The sequence below is a fragment of the Syngnathus acus genome, chromosome 12, assembly GCF_901709675.1.
Source record: "Syngnathus acus chromosome 12, fSynAcu1.2, whole genome shotgun sequence".
Taxonomy (NCBI): Eukaryota; Metazoa; Chordata; class Actinopteri; order Syngnathiformes; family Syngnathidae; genus Syngnathus; species Syngnathus acus.
In genome coordinates, this window is record NC_051097.1 from 3,742,289 (window position 1) to 3,766,545 (window position 24,257).

Consider the following 24,257-nt stretch of genomic DNA (forward strand, 5'->3'; position numbering starts at 1 on the left):
ACTTCTCCCGACAGCGCCAACGTTGGTTCCTGCGCGTACGTCAACCAAGGTGTGCACGGAGACAGTCAGCCTGGAAAGTGGAGACATGGCTCGTGCGGATCCTCATTGGCGTACATGTGCGAGCGGTCGCCCGACAGTAAGTCTGCACGTCCGTTGCGATGCGGACGCTCAAAAGAGAAAAAGGCACGCAGTCACCTCATCTTCCTGCAGACTGCCCGGAGGGTCGGCTGTGTTCCTACAAAGACTACGGACTCGGCTACAATCGAGTGGAGAGTGAGTGGCAGCGCCGCTTTTTTTCACACCTGCATTGTCTCGTTGCGGTTATGTAATTGTGTCACAGACAAGAATGATGGGCCAAGTCATCTGCTGTGCAATATATTTACTTTTATTGTCAGCACGCGTCAAAGTTTAATAACATCAGACTCGGTACACGGCTCTGTCTGGCATCGGAGGATACCGATTTGTTTTCTTCGATATTGAATCCAAATCATCTTTTCAACACCTATCACCACACCTATACAGTTTCACATACATCGCTGTTTTAACTCAACGCAATCACAAGGTGCAATTACTGTACTTAATAAACCGTAAATGCAAATATTCTTAACCTGATTTTCAAAATCCCTCTTGAACTGATTCAATCATAAAAAAATGAAAGGTTGACCAATATGGTTTCCTCAATCAACTAAATAGGCGCTCATGATACACATGCGCTCGAGCATCGTTTAGGATTTAGCCGTCCATCACACGACTCGCACCCACCCTGGCGTCCCATAATACATGTACAGTTTGCAGTTTAACAAGGACTTTGGCCACCACCTCATTCACTTGTTCCAGCACTGCATACTATAGCCTCTCCAATTTTAGTACGCAGCTATGTCGTGTTTCATTTCCCGCAATCGCACCATGCAGACAACAGGTCCACCATTACAAGAACACGACGATGTGAATCACTTTCAAAAACTTGTAAACATACAGACAGACTGTACTGCTCGAAAGTTTTTAAAATCCTTAAACACGTATGTTCATTTTCTATGGTTGTCTATCATTCCTATTTCATTTACAAGATAGTTTCCCTGTAAAACTGCCATGGCAACGTCAGACTCGGAACGCGGTTCTGTCTGGCCCCAGCAGTCAGCGACTGCTCTTACTTGCAAGGTTGTAGGTGCTCTCTATTGGTAACACTTATATTGCACTTAGACACAGCATAGACATGCGTGCAGCGTCTTGTTGTTGCAGTTTTCTAATCCATGTTTCTTGGCGGCTTCAGCTTCCGACTGCGACACTGGCGACTTCCTGTACAGGGACTCTTGCTATCACTTTGAGGGGATGAAGCGAACTTGGGAGGCAGCCGAGAGGTTCTGCGAAGAATGGAACGGTCACCTGACCAGCGTCCTCTCATGGGACGAGCGCCAATTCTTGGCTGGTGAGCACCAAGACAAACTGCCAATGCCAACAGTCGTCCGCTAGCGCTTTACAACGTCTGACAAGTTTGGATGCTCTTCTTGTGCTAAATCTCCTCGCTTCTTTGATATCCTCAAGCTCACGTGCCATATGCAGGAGGAGTGCAATCTTGGGTGGGACTCAAGAAGAACAAGGACAACTTTAAGTGGAGCGACGCAACACCTACGGTAAGTGAAACGTTTAGAGCAGTCTACAAAAGTTGTCATTTACCCAGAATGAAGGCGTCATACCGGAAGGCAAAAGTTCCAAGTGAGGACAAAAGCCAAATTTTAGCAGAACATATTTTTACTGAATTAGAAGAAAAGAAAAGTTACATTTTGACAAGAATGGTCTTGAGACGAGAAGAGAAACACGTTGAAGGTGTAATTCAGCTTAACAAGGAAAATGTTGTGCGATTCTAAGAATATGATCGTCGTTTACTGGGTAACTTGATTGAAATCCTAGATGATCAAAGTATAGAATTTCACAAGTCAAAGTTGGACTTTTATGAGAATAAAATGACGGGGAAAAGTTCGAGTCTGAAACTCAAATTGTGCTTTACCTGGAATACAATTGTAAATTGACAACAATGCGGTTCAGAAAATGGATCAATCAAAATCAGAATACCTTTTATTGTCATGATACATAGTACAAGATAAGAGCTGCCCAAACAGTGCAATATAAAGTATTAAAAAAATATATTGTGAGAAAAGGATTTAGAACATATTGATTCATGAGAGGAAAAATGGAACCAAATGCGGTGGGACCAAAACACCAAACGCACCAAAGACACATTTGGCGTGCCGTCTGCAGGGCAACATCGCGTGGGTCCCAAACGGGCCGACAAGACGTGGTGACTGCTGTTCGCTGTCCTCGACTGGACAACTTGAGGACTGGCCCTGCACCAAAAGTCAACCATTCATCTGTAAAAAAGGTCCGAAAATGACGACCACTCACTTTGCACTTCCATGTGCTCCCTCTATCTAAGAGTGCTAATGAGTCCTCTCTTTTCCTTGCAGCCAAGGTCCAAGAGTTTGTTCTTCCTCGGCCGGCAGGTGGGCGTCCCACCCAGCAGTCGACATGTGGTCTCTTGTCACCGCTTTGCCCTCAAGTGACTCGAGTCTCGCTTGCAGGCTGGAGTGCAAAGTGTGGCCGGTGGCTGGACCGATCCTCCCACGACTTCTGCTACCTGATCCAGCACAGGCACACCAAGACTTGGGAGAATGCGCGAGACGACTGCCTCCGCCGCGGAGGCGACCTACTCAGCATCACCGACTCACGCGAACAGGCCTTCATACAAAGTAGGCTGTCTGTCTGTCTGGTCGCAATCAGGGGTGTTGAAATCCCCCAACGTGGGCGGGGCTCCAGACGTCACCTGTGTTCGGTTCCTCTGACAACCTTTAACATTTACGCATTCAAATCACGTGCCTTCTCATCGGTACTGCGTGGCCACAAATGAGCAGTTGGTCTATCTTTGCTACCCTCCCGGAAGAAGCCGCAGTGAGCAGAGCACCAACGAGAATGTTTCAAACGCTTGTTGCACATTTTACCATTTACCTCCAAAGGTCTGTACACTTTTCTGCCGAGCTCTCCCTCTCTGTGGTTGGGCGTCAACAACAACATCACGAAAGACGGCAGCGAGTGGACTGACGGATCCCCGTTCGGTTACGTGCTCATGGACGGCGGTACGTCAAAAACCCAACAGATGTTTGTCTCGGATGTTGCGGAGTAACGGAGCCGAGCATCTGTCGTCTCCTTCCAGATGACCCCGGTGACCTCTCTGGTGCACCCTGTCTTTCCTTACTCACAAGCAACGGCCGCTGGAAGTTTGACGATTGCAGGAAGAAAAGGGGCTACATCTGCAAGAAAAGAGGTAAGACGTGGCGACGCTCAGTGGATTCTCACGACGTGCTGACTCGTGTCTTTGGCTTTTGTCTTCCAGGAATCCCGGCAACGCCTCAGCAGCCTCTTGAGGGTAAGTCTCTGAACGGTGACTTCAAATGATGCAAAACAAAAATGGCATGACGACGTTTGTCTTTATTTTTACTTTACTTTCATAGCGTAAAGAATTCAGGCTGTAAGCTAATGAGGGTTATGCAAGATCAGCTCGCAGTATAGTGACTATACCATGGGTGACTATTCTATTCGCTAAATAATCATCTGTAGCAGCCCGAGTTGAAAATTGCACTAAGATATGTATTATATAAATATATTTATGCGTGATGCAGAAAAATGTGACCTGCAGGGAATTCAGAATGTGTGTGTGTGTGTGTGTGGGGGGGGGGTGTATAACCTCCAACCTGCCTCTGGAGACACCCCCTGGGTAAAACCGTCTAGAACCGCCAGTGCTTTGGGGAGTAGCCCTGCTCATTTGACACGAGTGATCAAAGGTGATTTTAATTGCCCAATATTTCGGATGTTGTTTAAGAAGAATATGTTCGCCGATGTCCTGAGTTGAATGCACTTTTTCGTTGGGGTGGCCGAGGGGCCATATGCCAACCAGGGATGTGGGGGTTGATGGTCAAGTGTACAATCCTAATAATTTACAGAATGGAATTGTTTTAATTGACAAAATGTACTTGTACAAGATAAAATGTGCAAACCATCACCTGAATTCTTTAGAAAACACTCGCATGCTGGAGAAGGCTCCTTTGCTTTGGAGCGCCTCTGCGTGTGTGTGGGTGGAGGTGAAGGGCACAGAGCAGAGGCGCCCCTATCAGTGCAGCGCCTCTGTTAATGATCACACGTGAAGAGACAGCTGTTAAATAAATACATGAAATAGCAATTCGAAATAACTTTTCTCCTGTCGCTTTGGAGGTCCTTTTGGTGCATACGCTGCATATAGCATTTTCCCCACTGAGATTTTGCCAAAAGCAAAAACAAATGGGAGCATAATTTCAGCCAGTTTTTTCAATGGTTTTTTTTTCCTCTTAAATGTTGACTAGCTAGCCTATTGCGCTGATGGAATAGTGATGCGTTACAAATGTACAACTGGGCATGAGATCTTTCTTGTGTAACTACCTGAAAAAAAAAAAGTGAGCTCCAATTGTTCTGTAGCTGTGTGAAAAAAGACGTCTTCCTTTGCATAGATTGCAAACGTATATTTTGGTGATAAATAAAAAAGTTGAATGTGGACTCTTGACCTGTAGCGCCGTCCTGTGGGCTGCACCTCAGTAAAAAAAAACAAAAAAACCCCACATTTTTCTCTGTCCGAGGGGCAGAATGACAGAAGTAGACTGAATTTCCTCCGTTTTTTGACACGTGCAGCAGTCCTTGAAATCATTCAGCATCTTGAAGCTGGTTAATGAATGTCTCGTGAAAAAATGTGCCTTGTTGATTTTTTTGTGACTCTATTATTTCAGGCTAATAGCCCGAAATGCCCAAGTCCTTTGTAAGTCTTGTCAATTGTGGATTGTCAGTCATGCAGGTGACACAGTTAGGTGGCGTGCATTCATGCTTGTTTGCTGAATTTCTGGTTTTCACCAAAGGTTGAAAAATGACCATGGGAACTTTGATGTTTCATCAGCTTTAACCCATCATGAGCCAACATGCGACACAGTCAACGGATGGAGTCCTCACGGCTCAAACTGTTACAAGAAGATGGAGACCCCCAACGGTTGGCTGGGGGCTCGTCACGACTGCCTCTGGGAGGGCGGGGACCTTGTCTCCATCACCTCTGAAGACGAGGAAATGTTTGTGATGGAGCAAATGGGCAACAAACCGTTCTGGATCGGACTCTCCAATCTGGTAAGTGCAGGCTGCTGTTGGCTCGCTACTGGTCGTTGAGATGGAACCGCAAGCAAGTGGCTGTCGGCTCACTATTGGTACGCCATTGACAATGAGTTTGGACTCTGCAGAACTGCAACGAGGCCTGGTGTCAGTTTTTTAAAGCGGGCGAAAAGAGTGTGACTTGGTCCTACACCAGTGTGACGCTGACCTACGCCAACTGGGACCCGCGTCAAGACCAGAGGTAAGAAGATCACCTCTTTGCATCCTGTGTCAGGTTGGATGCATGTTGATATTTTCAAATCGCTTTCTAAAATATGCGCACGTGACGAGGTTAAAAAAAAAAAACCATATATATGTACATATATATATATATATATACGTATATATATACGTATATATATATATTTATCTATATATATCTATATATATATATAATATATATATCTATATATATAAATGTTTTATAAGTTTTCATCAGAAAAAAAAAGGCAAAACCTCCAAATTGGCACGTTTGTCGAATGTGTCTCGCTTTTTCCGACTTTTGCCAACAGCTTCAACGATGAATCCTGCGCATACGTCAACCAAGGTGTCCACGGAGACAGTCAGCCTAGCAAGTGGAGACGTGGCTCGTGCAGATCCTCATTGGTGTACATGTGCGAGCGGTCGCCCGACGGTAAGTCTGCACGTTTGACGTGATGTTTGAAAGGAGAAAAGTGCAACCATGTCATCTTTCTGCAGACTGCCCAGATGGATGGCCGTGTTCCTACAAAGACTTAGGTTACAGTTACAGTCGAGTGGAGAGTGAGTGGCAGCGACGCTTCTTCTGACACCCGCAGCCTCTCGTTGTCGTTTTCTAATTAGTTTCTTTTTTTGTTTTACACCTACTCCGTCTCGTTGTGGTTTTCTAATGAGTTTATTTTGGGTTTCAGCTTCCTACTGTGACTCTGACGAGTTCCTGTACAAGGACTCTTGTTATCACTTTGAAGGGACGCCTAAAACTTGGCAAGCGGCTGAAGATTTCTGCAAGGAAAAGAGAGGTCTCTTGGCCAGCGTCCGCTCACCGGTTGACAGACGATTTTTGGCTGGTGAGCGTCAAGACAAACTGACCAATCGCCCCGCCATGTTTCACAACATCGTCACAAGTGCTCGCTGTGCTTTCCTCAAGCTCTCGTGCGAGAAGGATCTCAACCTTGGCTGGGACTCAAGAAAAGCACAACCAAATTTGAGTGGCTCGACGGATCATCTACAGTAAGTGACACGTTTGCAACGGAGGTCTAAAAAATTGTCACTTGTGAAGCTGTCATGTTGGAAAGTAAAACATTAAAAAGTGTCATTTTAGTAGAACAGAGTTGATTCAATAGGGAGGAAACATCTGACAATGGTCTTCCTGTCAAATAGATTTGAATTTGTTACAAGAGGTGAAAAATGTCCTTTAGTTTGATGGCTTAGGATTGTGATATACAAGGAAAAAAAAAACCAATGAAAGTGCACCATTCATTTTACAGGGGAACTTTTTTTCAGACTAAAAATAAACAATTTAGGGTGTGGAAAGTTTCAATCTGAAAGTCAGGTTGGAATATTGCAACAATTTCTATTGGTTCTGGAAATGATGAGAATGGTGAGGAGAAAAACAGATTTGAACCAGTGAGGTGACTTTGAAGGAAATTCCGCGGGAAGCCATCTGAGCAATTGCAACACCAAACATGCTGTATCCTCTGCAGGACAACGTCACAAAGATCCTTACTCAAAATTCAGATGACTGCGCAAAGTTGAATGAGAATGGAGAAATTCAGCTTGAGGGTTGTACTGGCCTTCGTCCATCCATCTGTCAAAAAGGTCAGAAAGTCATGACCTCTCCTTTGCCCTTTGTCTTCTCGTTGCTCTCTCATATTTGATCCCTCTCGCATGCTTGCAGCCAAGGCCAGAGCTTCTCTTCCGCTTCTTCCGGCGTCGGCATCAGCATCAGGTGGGCGTCCCAGCCTGCAGCACACATGCAGAATCTTGTTTGCCCTCAAGTGACTCGAGTCTCGCTTGCAGGCAAGAGTGCAAAGTGCGGCTGGTGGCGGGAGAACCCCGCCAACGACTTCTGCTACCTGATCAACGCCACGCCCACCAAGACCTGGAAGGAGGCGCGAGACGAGTGCGCCCGCCTCAGAGGCAACCTGCTCGCCACCACCGCCTCGAACGAACACACCTTCATACGAGGTAGGCCGTCCACAGTCTGCTGCGCTTTTTGGTGCAGCTGAAGTGCTTGATGAAATAATCCATGCGGAAGAAAGTTCAATCGAGAGACCACCGACTCACGTCAACATTTTGCCGAGTTTCTGTCATTCCAAAGAAAAGACCAAAAATAAGCTTGTGACCCCCATGAACAAGGACCCAACCCAGACGTCACCCGCACTTTGTTTCAGTTCAGCGTTTTGCACTCGCATCTGTAAGATGCTTCAACCTTCTGTTCCGTATTTACCTTTGACCCAAAGGGCTTCTGGCAAGCGGTTCCTCTTTGTGGTTGGACGCCAGCGACACCATTGTTGAAGTCGGCAGCAAGCAGTCTGACGAATCCTCACCGAGTTCCGTCCTTTTGGGCGCAAGTGGGTCTAAAACCTGGCCGATGTATGGAGGAAGGAAGGAGCGCTGAGCATCTGTGGTCTCTTTCAAGGTAACCCTGGTGACCCCCCCGGCCGACGCTGCAACTCCTTACTCAGTGGCAAGGGCGGCGTGGAAGTTGTCGATTGCGAGAAGAAGCGCGGCTACGTCTGCAAGAGAAGAGGTAAGACGAGATGCTCGGCCGATTCTCCCCAATGTGTGTCGACAGACACATTTTTTGTCTTATGTGAGTGTTGATGCAAATGACGCATTTGTCTGAAACTGAGTGCGTAATCCCCAAATGTGTCCTCAGTCGTTCAGACATGTGAAAGGACCAAAGGGTGGCGCCGCTTTGGCTCCAACTGCTACAAGAAGATGGAGACCCCCAACGGTTGGCTGGGGGCTCGTTACGACTGCGTCTGGGAGGGCGGCGACCTGGTCTCCATCACCTCAGAGGACGAGCAAAGCTTCGCGAAGGAGCAAATGGGCGACAAGCCGTTCTGGATCGGACGTTCCAATCTGGTGAGACGAAAGCGGTACAATACGTTGACTCTCCACTGGTACTTAACTGTCACCTGGGATTGGTTTCGGCAGAACTGCGACATGGCCTGGTGTCAGTCTTTTGAAGCAGGAGAAAAAAGACTGTCTTTGTCCGACACCGGTGTGACGCCGACCTACGCCAACTGGGACTCGCGTCAAGATAGAAGGTAAGAAGGTCACCTCTTTTGTTGTCAGGCGGAACACACAGCGAGATTAGGGATCCCATCTGCGAATTTTCAGAGAGCACACGTATTGATGAGAAAGGAGGAGGAAAAGCCTCCAAATTGGCCCGTTTGTCTGATGTGTGTCTCCTTTTTCCCGACTTTTCTCAACAGCTCCGACCATGAATCCTGCGCGTACGTCAACCAAGGTGTGCACGTAGACAGTCAGCCTGGAAAGTGGAGACATGGCTCGTGCGGATCCTCATTGGCGTACATGTGCGAGCGGCCGCTCGACGGTAAGTCCGCACGTCCGTTGCGATGTTGACGCTCAAAGGAGAAGAAAATGCAATCATGTTGTCCTCCTGCAGCCTGCCCAGACGGACGACTGTGTTCCTACAAAGACTATGGAATCGGCTACAATCGAGTGGAGAGTGAGTGGCAGCGATGCTTTTTTTCACACCTGCACTGTCTTGTTGTGGATTTGTAATCCATGTGTCTTGGTGGCTTCAGCTTCCTACTGCGACACTGGCGACTTCCTGTACAGGGACTCTTGCTATCACTTTGAGGGGATGAAGCGAACTTGGGAGGCAGCCGAGAGGTTCTGCGAAGAATGGAACGGTGGTCACCTGGCCAGCGTCCTCTCATGGGATGAGGGCCAATTCTTGGCTGGTGAGCGTCAAGTCAAACTGCCGATCCCAGCTATCGTCCCCGAGCGCTTCACAATGTCTGACACGATGCTCTTCTTGTGCTACATTTCCTTGCTTCTTTGATATCCCCAAGCTCACGCACCATATGCAGGAGGAGTGCAATCTTGGGTGGGACTCAAGAAGAACAAGGACAACTTTGAGTGGAGCGACGCAACACCCACGGTAAGTGAAACGTTTCGAGCAGTCTACAAAAGTTGTCATTTGCTCAGAATGAAGGTGTCATATCGAATGGCAAAAGTTCCAAGTGAGGACAAATGTTACGAGAAGAGATAAACATTGAATGTGTAAATCATCTGGACCGTTACCAAGGACAAAGTTGTGGAACTATGTGTGTAGTATTGTAATTTACAAGTGTAATGCAGGTGGGGTGAATCAATGACCCGAGATGAAATAAGTTTACAAAATGTATTAAGTAACCAAAAAAGAATAACAGAACAAACAAAAAAGGACAGTAGGCAGCGGTATATGTGAACAACTGTAAAAAGTGTGTCACGAAACAATTAAAACTATGTTCTAATCTAACTCTTAAATTCCACATACCTGACAGGTTGTACACCCACACCCAATGTTCCCTCTAAGCTGCGCGCGTGCGCAAACGCGCAGTGCCCGCACGTTCTCAGCGCACAAGAAATCTATCCAGCGCATAAACATCCCCCCCCCCCCCCCCCCCCGAAGCGAAGCGAACGCGCAGCGTTAAACGCCCCATGAGAAACCCCCCCGAAGCGAAACGAACACGCAGCGTTGGACGTCCCATTAGCACCCCCCCGCCCCCGTAGCGAAGCGAACACGCAGCGTTGGACGCCCCATTAGAAACCCCCCCGAAGCGAAACGAACACGCAGCGTTGGACGTCCCATTAGCACCCCCCGAAGCGACCTGATGTTGCTCACTGTAGTCCTCAGTTTGCTCAGGGAGCTTGTGTCTATGCCCAGATACATGAAAAATTAGAGGGAACATTGCCCACACCCAGTCACTCACACACCACGCCTCGACCACCAATCGACCCTGTCAAATGAAAACACATTTACCACAAATAATCATACCGCAATACTGAAACACTAAAACGATAATTACCAGATTAGCACGCTTTGCTCCACACACCGTACTGCGTGGGCCCAGCGATCTTTCTCGCCATCCACACAAAACTGGCACCTCGCCGCAACATGGGACTTCCTATTAATACCCTGTCCCAGAGTGCCCCCGCTGTGGTTCCACTTGATACACAAGAAAAGCAAATAAAATGAAAAGAAAAATCATTGAGGATCAAAGTGCAGAATTTCACGGGTCAAAGTTAGATATTTCTGAGAATAAAATGAGTCTGAAACGCAAGTTGCGATTTAACTGGAAGACAGTTGTAAATTGATATAAAAGTCGTTCAAAAATGGATGAATGGATATAATGTGAGAAAAGGATCGAGAAAATATTGATTCGTGGGAGGAAAAAAGGACCCAAATGTAGCGGGAAGCAAGACCAAACGCGCCAAAGTCATGTTTGGCGTGTCGTCCGCAGGGCAACATTGCATGGGTGCGAAACCGGCCAACAGGACGTGGTGATTGCTGTGCGCTATCGCCAACTGGACAAGTTGCGGACTGGCCCTGCACCAATATTCGGTCATTCATCTGTAAAAAAGGTCCGAAAATGAAGACCACTCACTTTGCACTTACATGTGCTCCCTCTATCTAAGAGTGCTAATAAGTCCTCTCTTTTCCTTGCAGCCAAGGTCCAAGAGTTTCTTCTTCCTCCGCCGGCAGGTTGGCGTCCCTCTCGGCAGTCGACACGTGGTCTCTTGTCACCGGTTTGCCCTCAAGTGACTCGAGTCTCGCTTGCAGGCTGGAGTGCAAAGTGCGGCTGGTGGCCGGACCGATCCTCCTCCGACTTCTGCTATTTGATTCAACGCAGGCCCACCAAGACCTGGAAGGAGGCGCGAGACGACTGCCTCCGCCGCGGAGGCGATCTGCTCAGCATCACCAACTCACATGAACAGGCCTTCATACAAAGTAGGCTGTCCGTCTGTCAGGTTACCGTCAGGGCTGTTGAATTCCCCCAACATGGGTGGAGCTCCAGACGTCACCTGCATTTGTTTCCTCGGACAACCTTTAACAATTAGTCATTCAAATCACGTGCCTCTTCATCGGTACTACCAATGAGCAGTTGGTGTATCTTTGCTCCCCTCCCGGAAGAAGCCGGCAGCGAGCAAAGCACCAACAGGAATGTTTCAAACGCTTGTTGCACATTTTACCACATATCTCCAAAGGTCTGTACACTTTTCTGCCGAGCTCTCCCTCTCTGTGGTTGGGCGTCAACAACAACATCACGAAAGACGGCAGCGAGTGGACTGACGGATCCCCGTTCGGTTACGTGCTCATGGACGGAGGTGGGTCAAAAACCCAACAGATGTTTGTCTCAGATGTTGCGGAGGAACGGAGCCGAGCATCTGTCGTCTCCTTCCAGATGACCCCGGTGACCTCTCTGGTGCACCCTGTCTTTCCTTACTCACAAGCAACGGTCGCTGGAAGTTTGACGATTGCCGGAAGAAGACAGGCTACATCTGCAAGAAAAGAGGTAAGACGTGACGACGTTTGGACGATTCTCACAATGTGCTGACTCGCACCTTTGACTGTTTTCATGCAGGAAATGCGCCAAAACCGCCGCAGCCTCATGACGGTAAATCTTCTTAAACTGTGGCTTCAAACAATGTGAGGCAAAACCAACATGACAATGCTTTTGCAGGCTTTAAGGAGATTGTTGTCTGCCACAACCATTCTGCTGACCTCGTATGTGAGGGTGAGGGTCAGGAGCAAGGCCGCATCAGCATCCAGTCCGCCTTTTACGGTTGGCGGAGTGATGACGTTTGCTTGGTGGACAGCGACTCGCACGACGACGGTAAGACCTGAGAAGCCACCGTTTTGATGCCGCCAATTAAGACATTTATTTTTATTGGCCCTTAAGCCTACCTCTGAAGGTTCATTCAGCGTGTTTCGCTCGGTCTCGTGAAAGTCTCCAAAGAACGTTGGCACGCTACGGAACGTAATGAAAATGAACCGATTGCTTACAAACCGTTCCGATGCCAGAATAAGTCTGCATGCAGAAACGTTCATCGTGCAGAAACGAGCTAGTTTGGTTCGAGTTTGTCTTGGTGAACATCATTGCTCATCAGGCCCACTCAGACTCACCGGTGTGTTGTAACTTGCAGAGTACTGCACAGTGGAAGGCATCCTCCCTCGCTACAGGAAAATGTGCAACAGCCACCAAAAATGCCACTTTGAGCTTTTGGAGGACGATTCCTGCCCTGCAACCTCCACGTATCTGGAGATGGTCTATAGCTGTGAGCACAAAGGTGGGCTTTACGTCTCGTGATCTTCTGCTCTGCAATCCCAAGGAACAATGCAAGGAGTCCCACGAGGGCACAGATGGGCAGATTTCTTTTAATTTGGCCTTTAAGCATCCGTTCCAAATGAAAATGACTTTTGGCTGTCCTCAGTATGTCTTGACAGTCTGGGCATCGCGGACGGGAGCCTCGCAGACTCGCTCTTCAAAGCCTCCTCCTCGATGGAAGACGCCACCCCAGAAAAAGCCCGCCTCAACGGGGAGTCCTGCTGGAAGCCGTCAAAAGCTCGTACGCAGATAATTGACAGCTTGGCACTGTGGTCTCCTGAGCGTTCTAATGTCTTGTCCCCTCCAGCCGTCGGCAGCTGGATCCAGGTGAACCTCGGTTACATGAGAAAGGTGACGGGGATCGTGACCCAGGGGTGTGATAGCGCTAATATTGGCTCCTGGAACATCCAACTTGAGATGCAGCTGAGCGTTAATCGGAGGAAGTGGACAAAACACCCAGACGGGAAGGTGAGTGCAGGGACAATCGAGTTGACGTCATCCTCCAAAATTGTCACAACAAACAAGCAAACATCCTATTTCTAGTTCATCGGTGGTGGGACTCATCTGCTTGAGACCCCGGCATTTGCTAAGTACGTCCGCATTTTGCCGCTGGAGAGTCATCCAGAATTTGGCCTCCGCTTTGACATCTTGGGATGCGCACATGACGGTGAGCAACACAATCTACTGCTTTGCTTGCCAAAAACAACAAGCCCAAAACAATGAAAAATGATCCCGCCTTATGTGTGACAGATGCGATGACCTGTGCCAGACAGTTCAACAGCCTCCACTTGACCGATTCGATGACGTGAGTCACACCTGACACAATGTTTCATGACGATGACTGCCTGTCGTCAATTTCACAACATACGTGTCTTCTGCAGGTTCTACTGTCCACCTGGGTGTGCCAAAGACAAACATGTTGTCTTTGGAACATTGGTCTACTCAGAGGTACGTGATTACCTCACCCACCAGTTGAGTTCTTGTCTGTGACTGCAACTTTGTGTAAACGCAGGACTCGCACATCTGCGCGGCCGCTATTCACGCTGGCGTCATTCAGAACGACATCGGAGGAGATTGTATTGTGATGCGAGCTCCCAAACAGCAAGTCTACACGGGCTCCACTGGGAACGGGATCATCTCCAGACAGTGAGTGGACAACTTTCACGGAAAAGTCCCATGAAGAGCCACCAGCTAATTATCGCTTGACTCTTTGCAGTTCGGACAACCTTCCGGGTGATTCTTATACGTTTGCAGACGGAGGTGAGTTCAAAAACCATTTCTTTATATCACGCCAACTGTTGATGACAAGTAAAATTCACACGGGGTCTCGCCTGCAGAGCCCAGATGCTCGGCACCTGACTGGGAGGAGTTTGCGGGTTTCTGCTACAAATTCTTTGAGGACAAAAAGAACTGGGATGATGCTCAACGGGTCTGCCGTGGTTTTGGTGCCGAACTGATGTCGATTCGCTCCAAGGTGGAGCAGGCGTGGGTTAAAAGTGCCTCTGAGTTTGGTATGCATCCCAACGATTAATTAATTAACAGTCTCCGTAGAACGACCGAATGGGTGGAATATCTGAGAACTAGATGAGAGCTTTGTTCCCATCCGTCCTCCGCAGAAACCAGCGATGTCTGGACCGGACTGAATGACCTGATGCGTCCCGGCATGTTCGTGTGGTCGGACCGCCACGAAGTGACCTTCACCTACTGGGCCGCAGGAGAACCCAACCTACGTGTTGTCCTCGGCAAGCACTGCGTGGCTCAGTTATGGCAGGTGGGTGCTCAAATGAGCATTTGGAAGAATACCTTTGCGTTCCACTGAAATTGATGGTTTTCTTTCAGACTGGAAGATGGAAGCTAATGTCTTGTGCCCAAGTCAACAGCTTCCTGTGCAAAATGCCCACAGTACGCTTTCCAATGACCTCCTTGAAGCCACAGGTGGCGCAGTAGAGTCCACCTTGGTGACAGCCTCGCTGTGTCAGTTCCCAATGGCCCAAGACCACTCGATGCCCATGGAGAAAATTGACAACGGCGCCGCTCAAGCAAGTCATCGAGGAATAAATTTAATACCCTCCCTACTCTGCTCAATGATTATAAATAGTTTCAAAATTGTAATCAGAACATATCTGCATAAGTGTGTAGCGTTTAGCTTAGCCGTTATTAGCCAACTCGATGTCGTGTCCAGATGAAATGTGATCAAGCATGCTATGTTCACTAAGGCCTGTTTGTCCTTCTATTCTTTTTTGCGCGCTTGACAACTTTGACTGCCTTTTCGTAAACAAGGTCACTCACTCAAAGAGCAAAACACATTGTACAGAAATTCCAGTGCTTTCAATGAGCGCAATCGTAAGAATGCGAGAGACAAGAATAGTTTTTAATTTTGAATGAAAGTCCAAAGTCAGTATTGTTCTTTGTATTGTTTTTTTAATCATGTCGTGTTGTCTAGTCCTAATAACCCTTTAAAAAGGGAGCCCAGACTCGACAGCGTTTTGTTTTATGCCGGTCAAAGAAAGCTTCTAAAGATTGTATGATTATAAATGATGAATTGTGAGTCAAAAGAGAGTTTTGTTACTGCCAATGTTGTCTACAATTCAACACTGTAGAAATGACAGTATTTCACTGGAAGGATAATCCAGTATTTTCCATCAATCATCATTTTCTACGGTATTTTACTGCAGCTACAATTCACTGTACATCATGTAACTGTATATCCAGTTTTTGCATTTTTGATTACTGATTGCATTATATTAGTTGATCACTGCTGTCAGAAAAATGTTGGTTTTCACTGTTGTTGTTTCTTCGGTATGTTACTACATCTACAATTCACTGTATATCATGTAAATTTATAATCCAGTTATTGCATTTTTGATTAATGATTGCAGTATTTTACTCGATTACCGCTGTCCAAAAAAATGTGGGTTTTCACTGTTGTTGTTTTTTTAAATTTCGAAATAAAAGCGACTGATTACGATTCGGGTTTCTTTTCTAAATTTTTGGACTGATTGAAAGAGTGCCAACAAAATTATTCAGTTCATCCCCACCACACAATTTTGCTAAATTTAAAAACAAAAGGTTTATTTTATTTTAAATGAAATCTCGATGGATTTGGTGGAATGAAATTTTCTTAACACTCGTGCACCCCTGTCTGGGATTGTTTGGCAAATCAGAACAAATATGTATTTAAAGAAAGACCTGTTTGAAACACTCTTGACATCAGCTTGACATCAGAGGCTCTTTGACAAGACAAATACTCAACAAGCACCTATTCATAACTAATCACTTGGAAACACTCTTATTCCCATGGCCTCTTGGAAAAGGTAAAAAAAATCATGAAATCGGTTCCTTTTGTCACTGACAAAAACACACACAGTTACACAATTATTCTTTTGGTCTACATCAGGTGTCGGAAACGTATGACTCGCGAGCCAGATGTGGCTGTTTTGATTGGTTGATTTGGCTCGCAAGCAAATCTTTAATAAATTGCGCCTTTTGTGGGGACCGAATTCCAAAGTCCGTAAATGTTGTGTGGCTGCCGCCACGGGGGCGTAATATGTAGACATAATGTGAACACCCAATGAACCAGAAGACGTTAAGACAAGACAAAAGGTGAAAATTGGAGAAGCTTCAAAATTGTTTCAATGCAGGTTTAAAGTTGTTTTCTTTTCAAAATGTTCATAAAATTATTGTATTCTCTGTATAAATTTGACTGTATAAGTCCTTTCAATTTCTTTCTCCTGAATAAAATGCTTGAATTGGTGGTCACATTTTTTTCACATATTGTATTTCTTTGTCTATTTTCACACTGCTTGTTCTCATTAGTTTTACAGGGGAGATAGATCTTCCAGTTGACGTTTGGATAATTACTATTCTGAATTAAACAAATTCTCGACCTGAAAAAATCGCGGATTTTTTTCCCCCAAATTAAAAAAACATTTAAAAGTCAAAATAAAACTTTTAAATTGAGGGAACATGTGTCTAACCTTTAGGACAATGTAGTATTGCTCCAAATGTCCGTTTACATTCCTTTAGAAGTTTAGAAGTTAGTACGATCGCAAATTAGCATCTTTCCGCTAACTCGTTAGCCCACCCACTACTTCTTGTTGGTGACCGTACTTCGCGGATTTCACTCATCGCGGGTGGTTTTTGGAACCAATTATCCGCGATAAACGAGGGATTGCTGTATTATATTTTATTTGCGGTTAAAATAGAGACAAGCGTGTACTGCATCTTTCTTTACATAACTAAAAAATACATCCAAATGTTGACGCAACGTTTTTAATTTCTATAATTTGGATGAATGATTTTCGTTCCCGTGTTTTGCGTGGAAAAGACGCAACAGCTCATTCCACGAGTTAAAATGGTCGAGTTCACCGAGAGCGCAGCAATGACTCTCTCGAAGCTTTTCATGACGTAGGGTTGTTATCGTGTCCGGAAGTGGCTTTAGCACAATTTGGAAGGATTTCTTTGCTGTTCATTTTGGAACAAACGCCATCAGTCTCCCTTTAACTGCTACAGTTTAAGTATACACTTTTAAGAGACGTGTTACAACGTCGAAGGGCGAAAAGAACCGGGTTCATTCGAACTGGGTAGCTAGCTCATAACTACCCTAGGCAGAAAGCTGCCTTTTCTGTTCAGTTTGCCAATGAGAATGTTTATAAAGGGTTTATAAATCGTTTTCTAAATACTGTCGCTGTACTTCATTGCTAAATGAGCGACCACTTAAATTCACTTCATAGATAGCAGTAATGCTATAAGAATACGCAAGCCGGTTGGCTGAAATGGACGAGAAATACAGCAACAACGTCCTTTCCGGAGGACAACTTGGGATGGTTGAAGTTCCCAATTCCAGGTAAAATATGTGTTTCTGGTAACACATTTTATTTTCCTTCCAGTTTCGTTGTGCAACCATTTTAAGTACTCCCGTACGTGCTTATATTAGTATGCATGCTCTTTTCATCTGCAGGTTAACCAGGTATATAGTTTTGCTGATCATCTCAAAGATTTTGAAGGCCTTGGGAATATTCGAATCATATGACATTCTAAAGGTTGTTCACATTGTTCAGTTCATCTTCACATTAAAGCTAGGGTGAGTATTCCTAAATCTATTAGTAAGTGATGCTTTATTCATTTTAAATGCTATTTTCTTTCTTTCTCAATCACTTCAAAGGTCAGTTAAGACATTTCAACAATTAGGCTGAATTAAACAACAACAAAACTAAATTACAATTCAAATTAGAAAACATCTGTTCAGAATCTGTTCAATATTTACAATTACAAAGTCTTATAAGTTTGGTCAATTTCAAGAATGGCCAAGATATGCACCCAGTGATTTTCAATTTAAACGCCACAATAGCTAATTCGAAAGCATCTAGACAAAAAAACATATTACAACAGAAACCTCATGATTGGAACAAATCAATTAAATCTGTACACGTGTGATGAAGTCACTATATGACAGTAGAAATGTCTTCAATCTTGTCAATAAAAATGAATATGACATTATTTCATTATTCTCAGGTCTGCTGTTATTTTACTTGTCTTTCAAAAGCCTTTATCCGCTGGAAAAGTCATCTCCAAAAGACAGGTACAGTATATTGATTTTTCTTCTTTTTCATTGGTGTGCCAATCCATCATATTAAGTGAGGGGGAAAACAGTGTGTGTCCTCAAATTGTCATGGTATTGTAATGACCCTGTTTTCTTTTACTTCTTTTTAGTGGATAAAGATAGTAAAGCACAGTGTTTTCAGCTGTATCATATCCCTACTGGGCTTTTTTGGGCTCACTCTCTGTGGACCCCTGAGGTAAATACACTTGTCACCCTCTGTATATGACCATACAATTTGATGGTTTTAATGCAATAACACGGGAGTGTTTTTTGTGTCTTTGACAGAACATTACTGCTCTTCGAGCACAGTGATGTGGTGGTGATTGCTCTCCTTGGTGTCCTCTTCACCAATTCAGGAGGCGGGCCAGCAAAGGTAAACGGTCCTCATTTACAGAATGTGCAGCAGTAATTGTTGTTGTGTCATCTTTGCACAATTTGACCCCAAGTTAAACTTTAGGCTTTTTCTTCTGAGTTCTGTAGCATATAGCACAGAAAAAGGAGCACATTATCCATCCTGCTCCCTGACTGAATTTCTACCCATCTGTCTTCCAGACCAGAGGCGCTGCTCTCTTCATCATCGCAGTGATCTGCCTACTCCTCTTCGACAATGATGATCTTATGGCAAAAATGGCGGAGCATCGTATCCTTAATAATTATAATATGGTCGTTTTTTTTAATGTCACATTTCTCTGTTTCCTTCTTCTTCTTCTTCGTCTTCTTCTTCTTCTTTCGTGTAACGTCAGAGGTCCAACTTGGTGTCGTGGAGCCACGCCAGCATCTCTGTTTCCTGATTGTGAGCCTTAACTTTTCTTGTACTAATTAGCTGAGGGACATCACGACAGTGCGTTAACTCACTTCCTGTACACCACCATTGCGTTTTTGGGGGTTGCTGATCACAAAGTAAGCATAGTAGGCCTTCAGTTACAAAATAATGCTTCCATATTGCAAATGAACCTGTTCTTGTTCTTATCAGGGTGGTGTTGTGCTGCTAGTGGTCTCCCTGGGCCTGAAGGTTGGCTTTCACACAGCCTCCAGGAAACTTTCAGTGGAAGTAGGTGGAGCAAAGCGCCTTTATGCCTTGGACAACCTGGTGTCAGCTGTGGTACTGCTGCCCTGGGTCATAGTGTTGTCAGCCACCACAGAAGTAAGTGATTGCACTTAATAATAAGTAGATGCATACACTTTTTTTTTTTTTTTTTTTTTTTTTAGCCCTGAGACACTCTCACGTAACGTAGATCAATTTAAATTGGGCACAGAGAACAATTCACAGCAGTGACTATGTTCTGGGTATATTTCATCATATCAAGTGAAATGATGCACTCATCTCCCCCAAGGCTTTTACTTGCAAAATGAACCTACAAAACCATTCAGATAAGTGAAAAGTGACTTTGGTGAAAGTAAAAGTACAGTACAGTAAAACTAAGAAAGTACAGACTCCAAAAGTACAAAATATTTTTGACTGATTTCCTCCACACATGATATTATTTGAAGGTTGTTAAATGTCAAAGATGGGAAGTTTTTCTACAAAGAGGCTTTTGCACTGTTTCCCCGCAGAGTAAGGTTGAGTCATGGTCTGCTCTTATCCTGCCTTTTGCCATGATCATCTTCTCTGTGATGATCCTTGAGTTTTATGTGGAGGCCATCTGCAATGCAAAGATGGAAGTGCAGCGGTGCGCCCGATATGGCGCCATCGCTCTCTTATCCAGCGCCCTGCTGCTCGCCAACTTCTGGACTCACCCGCTGACCGACCAGTTGCGCTCTATGAGTAAACCACCACAGCAGGGCAGCACGGAGCACGTGCTCTCTGGAGGGGTGCTCGTCAGTGCCATTTTCTTCATTATGTGTAAGTATCATACACGTTTAAATGAATAAAAATAGAATTGGGAATAAAACATCTATTTATTTTTACAACACTGCCAATGTGACTGAGCAGTGCCTTTGGTGGGGAAAAAAGTAAACTAATTTATTTTGAAAATAAGTGAAACAAATCAGCGATTGGGTATTATTTATCTATATAAAAAAAAGCATAATTCAGTAATTTAAATGCCTATTTCAATTTGCTAAAAACAAAATCTAAAACTTTTAGTCCAAGTTTTCCTTGAAATTTTGTTGAATTAAATTTTTTGAATGGAGTCACTGTTTTTAAATGAGATGTTTTTTTTGTCCCAAAATTTAGGAATTCCTGTGTCTTGATAAAATGACTTCCTTGTGAATACAGTACAAAGTATAACAACACAATGACTTTCCACTTGTTCCTCTTGTTCAAATCGCACTGTTTTGTGGAACCTCTTTATCTGATGCACATGCCAAGTATGGCTTTTGCTACCATGACAACCGGTGGTGGAGTTAGGACATGAGAAGAAGCGGGCCTACTCAGTGTTTCCAACAAAGCGACTTTGTTGCTATATTTAGCAACTTTTCCAACCTCATGAGTGACTTCTTGAAAATCAAAAAAAGTGATGAATGTGGGGACTTTTTGTGGTCTTATTGGAGATTTCGGGAGAGTGAGCAGGAGATGTTCACTGCTTTCTGTTCGGACTGCAGAAGTTACGTGCAGGAAAACCCTAATAGTAAACTCCTTTGGTTCAATGTAAAAAAGTAAGAAAGCGCTAGAATGTAAATTTTAGGTTTGCGGATGGCATAAAGCATTCCTTTTTGTTAACAGTTGCTCTCTTCTCTCCAGCATCAAGTATCCTCTCATCACCATCAAAGAAAGGTCAAAAGGGCACCCTGGTGGGTTACTCACCTGAAGGGACTCCTTTGTACAACTTTATGGGTGATGCCTTGCAACACACTTCTCAGTCCCTGCCGCGCTTCATTAAAGATTCCTTGAAGCAAATCTTGGAGGAGTACGACTCGAGACAGATCTTCTACTTCCTGTGTCTTAACCTGGTATGTGCAATGCACTGGTATTGCTTCATGGGCCTTTAGATATTTTTGGTCTACTGCGTTATAATAAAACATAAATTAACAAACTTTTCATAAAACATTTTAAATTAAGCTTCCCAGAATTGGAACAAAACTGAAAAGTTAAATTATTTTATTGTCTTGTTTTTTTTTTTTTTCAACAAGCAAAAGGATAATGTCGATTAAAATGGGAAATTGTAGTTTTGTTCAAGAAAATCTGGTGTTTCATTTAAAGGCTCAAGATCAACTGTCATATTGTTTTCACCGTTAGTCCATGTTAATTTCACCTCACAGCCTCTGCTGTCAAACGCCGTTTATGTGTTCCAGGCTTTCACCTTTGTTGAGCTCTTTTATGGTGTTTGGACTAACAGCCTGGGGCTGATCTCGGATGGCTTCCACATGTTGTTTGACTGCTCAGCTTTAGTCCTCGGGTTGTTTGCCGCCCTGATGACCCGATGGAAAGCCACCAGGATCTTCTCCTATGGGTAAAATTGAGGAGGAATGTGAAGACGCTTCACCAGGAGATATTGTAACGATAAACTTATAAACTCGGTTGTGTGATTACAATAAATATCTGGTGCTCTTCCCAGGTATGCCCGTGTTGAAATCCTTTCTGGGTTCATCAATGGATTGTTCCTGATGGTCATCGCTTTCTTTGTCTTCGTGGAGTCAGTCACCCGTTTAGTAGACCCACCCAACATAGATACGGACATGCTGACTGTGGGTGAAGTTCTTTTTTCTATTTCCTGTAAAAGCATTTTCCTCATATTTGTTTATCCATGTCTTATTAACAATGTACGCACAAATCTGCACCAAAGCATCTTCACTTTCAAGTAGTTTTTTTCTCCGGCCATTAATAGCTGCCAGAATGCTTTTGTACAAATGTGTGAGTGCGCAGGGGAGTTGTCCAGTTTCTCCACTCTGTGAACATAGACCATGTCAAGAACATCAGGCCTGCCTAGACGCGGAGTCTGCAAATGTCAAACAAAAAGTTAGTGTTACAGAGAAATGGGCATGCCATCCTGGAGGCTAATATCTTGGCCTTTTATGGACATCCTTTTTGTAACATCACCTTCATTTGCCAAATGAATGTGAATTTAGTCGTGTCTTTTTGAAGACAGCTCAATTTGAGGTATTCCTGTGTTTATTCTCATTCAATTCAATAGCCAATCAACATTCAGTCTAAATGTTTTTTTTTAAATCAATGACTGCAAAATAATTTAACGATTTAGGGACAGCATTGTTGCATTGTTGTTGGTGCGTAATGATATTGGTGTAATGATCAGCTTATCTTCCCTCTACTTGGTGTCTCCTATAGCCGGTGTCTGTTGGCGGCTTATTGGTCAACCTGGTAGGAATTTGCGCTTTCAGCCACGCTCATTCCCACGGTGGCAAAAGTTGCTCGGGGCATGATCACGGCAATTCACACCACGGCCACTCCCATGGCGACCACAGCCACGGAGGTCATGGCCACTCTCATGGCGGGCACGGACACGGCGGACACGGACACGGTGGACACGGGCATTCCCACAGCTCAGGTGGCGGAGGCATGAATGCCAACATGAGAGGTGTGCTTGCTCGGCCGTCTTCATATTTTGGAAGGCCAGATGTAAACCCTCTGTCTTGTTTCACAGGTGTTTTCCTTCACGTCCTAGCTGATACGTTGGGCAGCGTTGGCGTGATCATTTCCACCATCCTCATTCGCCAGTTTGGCTGGTTGATCGCTGATCCCATTTGCTCTCTCTTCATCGCTACACTCATCTTCCTCAGTGTCATCCCTCTGCTTAAGGATTCTTGCGAGGTACTTCTGCTGAGAATTCCCCCAGAGAATGAGAAGGAACTGAACAATGCTCTGCACAAGGTGAGAAGACCATCATGGGAATCTAGTGAAACCTTGTCTATTGTGATTTTCCACAACCACCTACCATGTAAAGAGGACCACCTAAAAACGTTGTTTCTTTTTTGTTTGTTTTTTTAACTTCCTTTTTTAGGCGTTTAAATTTATTCAAACACCTAACCGAATTAAAAAACACGTATTTATTAGCTTCTGTTCTCGCGCATTCTTTTGCGCAATTCTTCAAACAAGAGGCCTAGTGTGCATGCTTCAACCTCTTTTACTCCCATTTGAAATTTACCATAAAACTGATACAGAATTAAAGAAAATTAAACATCCTATTTTTGAGCACCACTATATTCAGCCAAATCTTATAACCAAGTGTGTTAATAATACTAACCTATAATGTTAAATGGCAACTAAATTTGCAAACTGTTATACATGTATGTAAAAAAGGAATTTGAATATCTGCCGTATAAAAAGAGTATGAACTGTTAACCACGATATAGCAAGGGTTCTCTGTATAGTAGTAATATTATGAATCAATGTCACAGCCTTTTGGGGAAGAATCTCTTGACAGTGTTGCGGCTACAGCTTTAGACAACGTTGAGTATTGTCTACTATGTCTGAAGTCACGGACAGATGAAGTTGTGTACTTCCGCCAGCTGATCCTCTTTACTTTCTTGGTTCTGTTTCCAGATTGAGAAGATTGAAGGGGTCTTGTCATACAGAGACCCTCATTTCTGGAGACATTCAGCCAACACGATTGCAGGGACCATCCACCTCCAGATCATGTCCGATGTGGTGGAGCAGCGCATTATACAGCAGGTCGATGCCAAATGCAACTTTTTTTTTGCTGATTTTCATGTTTCCCAACAACCCAACTATTTGTTGATTGGAGAGTAATTATGAAGTTAGGAATTACAATGACAGATTGCTGTAATTGGTCTGATTGTGTTCTGTCTTGCAGGTGACAGCCATTTTGAAAGATGCAGGAGTGAATAATCTGTCAGTGCAGGTGGAGAAGGACGCATACTTCCAGCACATGTCTGGGCTCAGCACCGGATTTCAGGATATTTTAGCTATGACACAACAAATGGAATCCATGAAACATCTGAACGATGGGACTTGTATCATGTAATGTCCATCTAACAATTAAAATTATATTCATTCCAATGTTTTTTCAATGAAAATGTACAGTGTGTGTTTTGAATAAATCAGAATATAGTCATTTTTATTTGGTTTTATCTGTACCTGAGCCTTTCAGTTTTTTTTTTTTTGACAACTTTAAGCCTTGTTCTTAAATGTGTATGGTTCTATTGACTGCATAGTCTTTGAGACAAAGTATTTGCTCGTAAATAGTTGTTTAAAAAAC

The 24,257-nt window shown here is 44.5% G+C and overlaps 4 protein-coding genes and 1 long non-coding RNA gene across 7 annotated transcripts in view; 4 read left to right on the forward strand and 1 right to left on the reverse strand.

The window, feature by feature from the left end:
* The window catches only part of LOC119131662 (lymphocyte antigen 75-like), a 1,013,224-nt gene that overhangs the window by 169,320 nt on the left and 819,647 nt on the right, over positions 1 to 24,257 (reverse strand). The gene's annotated exons all lie outside the window — the stretch shown is intronic.
* LOC119131727 (C-type mannose receptor 2-like) overlaps positions 1 to 24,257 on the forward strand; it is a 399,366-nt gene that overhangs the window by 4,117 nt on the left and 370,992 nt on the right. Inside the window, exons 2-11 of one of the 3 annotated variants that reach the window (XM_037266415.1) lie at positions 8,353 to 8,465; positions 8,634 to 8,755; positions 8,828 to 8,890; positions 8,970 to 9,128; positions 9,240 to 9,328; positions 10,674 to 10,794; positions 10,880 to 10,915; positions 10,994 to 11,161; positions 11,419 to 11,538; positions 11,616 to 11,726. In XM_037266415.1, coding sequence (XP_037122310.1) covers positions 8,353 to 8,465; positions 8,634 to 8,755; positions 8,828 to 8,890; positions 8,970 to 9,128; positions 9,240 to 9,328; positions 10,674 to 10,794; positions 10,880 to 10,915; positions 10,994 to 11,161; positions 11,419 to 11,538; positions 11,616 to 11,726 — 1,102 coding nt within the window. The remainder of the gene's footprint in view (positions 1 to 8,352; positions 8,466 to 8,633; positions 8,756 to 8,827; positions 8,891 to 8,969; positions 9,129 to 9,239; positions 9,329 to 10,673; positions 10,795 to 10,879; positions 10,916 to 10,993; positions 11,162 to 11,418; positions 11,539 to 11,615; positions 11,727 to 24,257) is intronic. The other 2 variants (XM_037266417.1, XM_037266416.1) reach the window with 2 other exon arrangements.
* LOC119131761 (snaclec coagulation factor X-activating enzyme light chain 2-like) lies at positions 37 to 1,498 on the forward strand. The gene is made up of 3 exons (XM_037266469.1): positions 37 to 136; positions 211 to 273; positions 1,271 to 1,498. The coding sequence occupies exons 1-3, from the start codon at positions 115 to 117 to the stop codon at positions 1,468 to 1,470; spliced, it is 285 nt and encodes a 94-aa protein (XP_037122364.1). The 5' UTR covers positions 37 to 114; the 3' UTR covers positions 1,471 to 1,498.
* LOC119131770 lies at positions 2,505 to 3,418 on the forward strand. Its single transcript, XR_005099703.1, has 3 exons — positions 2,505 to 3,128; positions 3,206 to 3,316; positions 3,386 to 3,418. It is a non-coding gene; the product is annotated as an uncharacterized LOC119131770 (long non-coding RNA).
* slc30a5 (solute carrier family 30 member 5) lies at positions 16,942 to 24,075 on the forward strand. Its single transcript, XM_037266370.1, has 16 exons — positions 16,942 to 17,385; positions 17,500 to 17,622; positions 18,054 to 18,120; positions 18,252 to 18,337; positions 18,427 to 18,514; positions 18,694 to 18,781; positions 18,965 to 19,041; positions 19,115 to 19,285; positions 19,696 to 19,984; positions 20,825 to 21,033; positions 21,376 to 21,533; positions 21,639 to 21,768; positions 22,367 to 22,616; positions 22,683 to 22,909; positions 23,582 to 23,710; positions 23,853 to 24,075. The coding sequence occupies exons 1-16, from the start codon at positions 17,315 to 17,317 to the stop codon at positions 24,021 to 24,023; spliced, it is 2,334 nt and encodes a 777-aa protein (XP_037122265.1). The 5' UTR covers positions 16,942 to 17,314; the 3' UTR covers positions 24,024 to 24,075.

Coding starts and splice junctions, on each gene's coding strand:
- LOC119131761 (XM_037266469.1), top strand. CDS start 115: ATGTGCGAGCGGTCGCCCGACA. Junction 137..210: donor GTGCGAGCGGTCGCCCGACA/GTAAGTCTGCAC, acceptor ATCTTCCTGCAG/ACTGCCCGGAGGGTCGGCTG. Junction 274..1,270: donor CGGCTACAATCGAGTGGAGA/GTGAGTGGCAGC, acceptor TGGCGGCTTCAG/CTTCCGACTGCGACACTGGC.
- slc30a5 (XM_037266370.1), top strand. CDS start 17,315: ATGGACGAGAAATACAGCAACAACGTCCTTTCCGGAGGACAACTTGGG. Junction 18,782..18,964: donor GGCAAAAATGGCGGAGCATC/GTATCCTTAATA, acceptor TGTACTAATTAG/CTGAGGGACATCACGACAGT. Junction 21,769..22,366: donor TAGATACGGACATGCTGACT/GTGGGTGAAGTT, acceptor TGTCTCCTATAG/CCGGTGTCTGTTGGCGGCTT.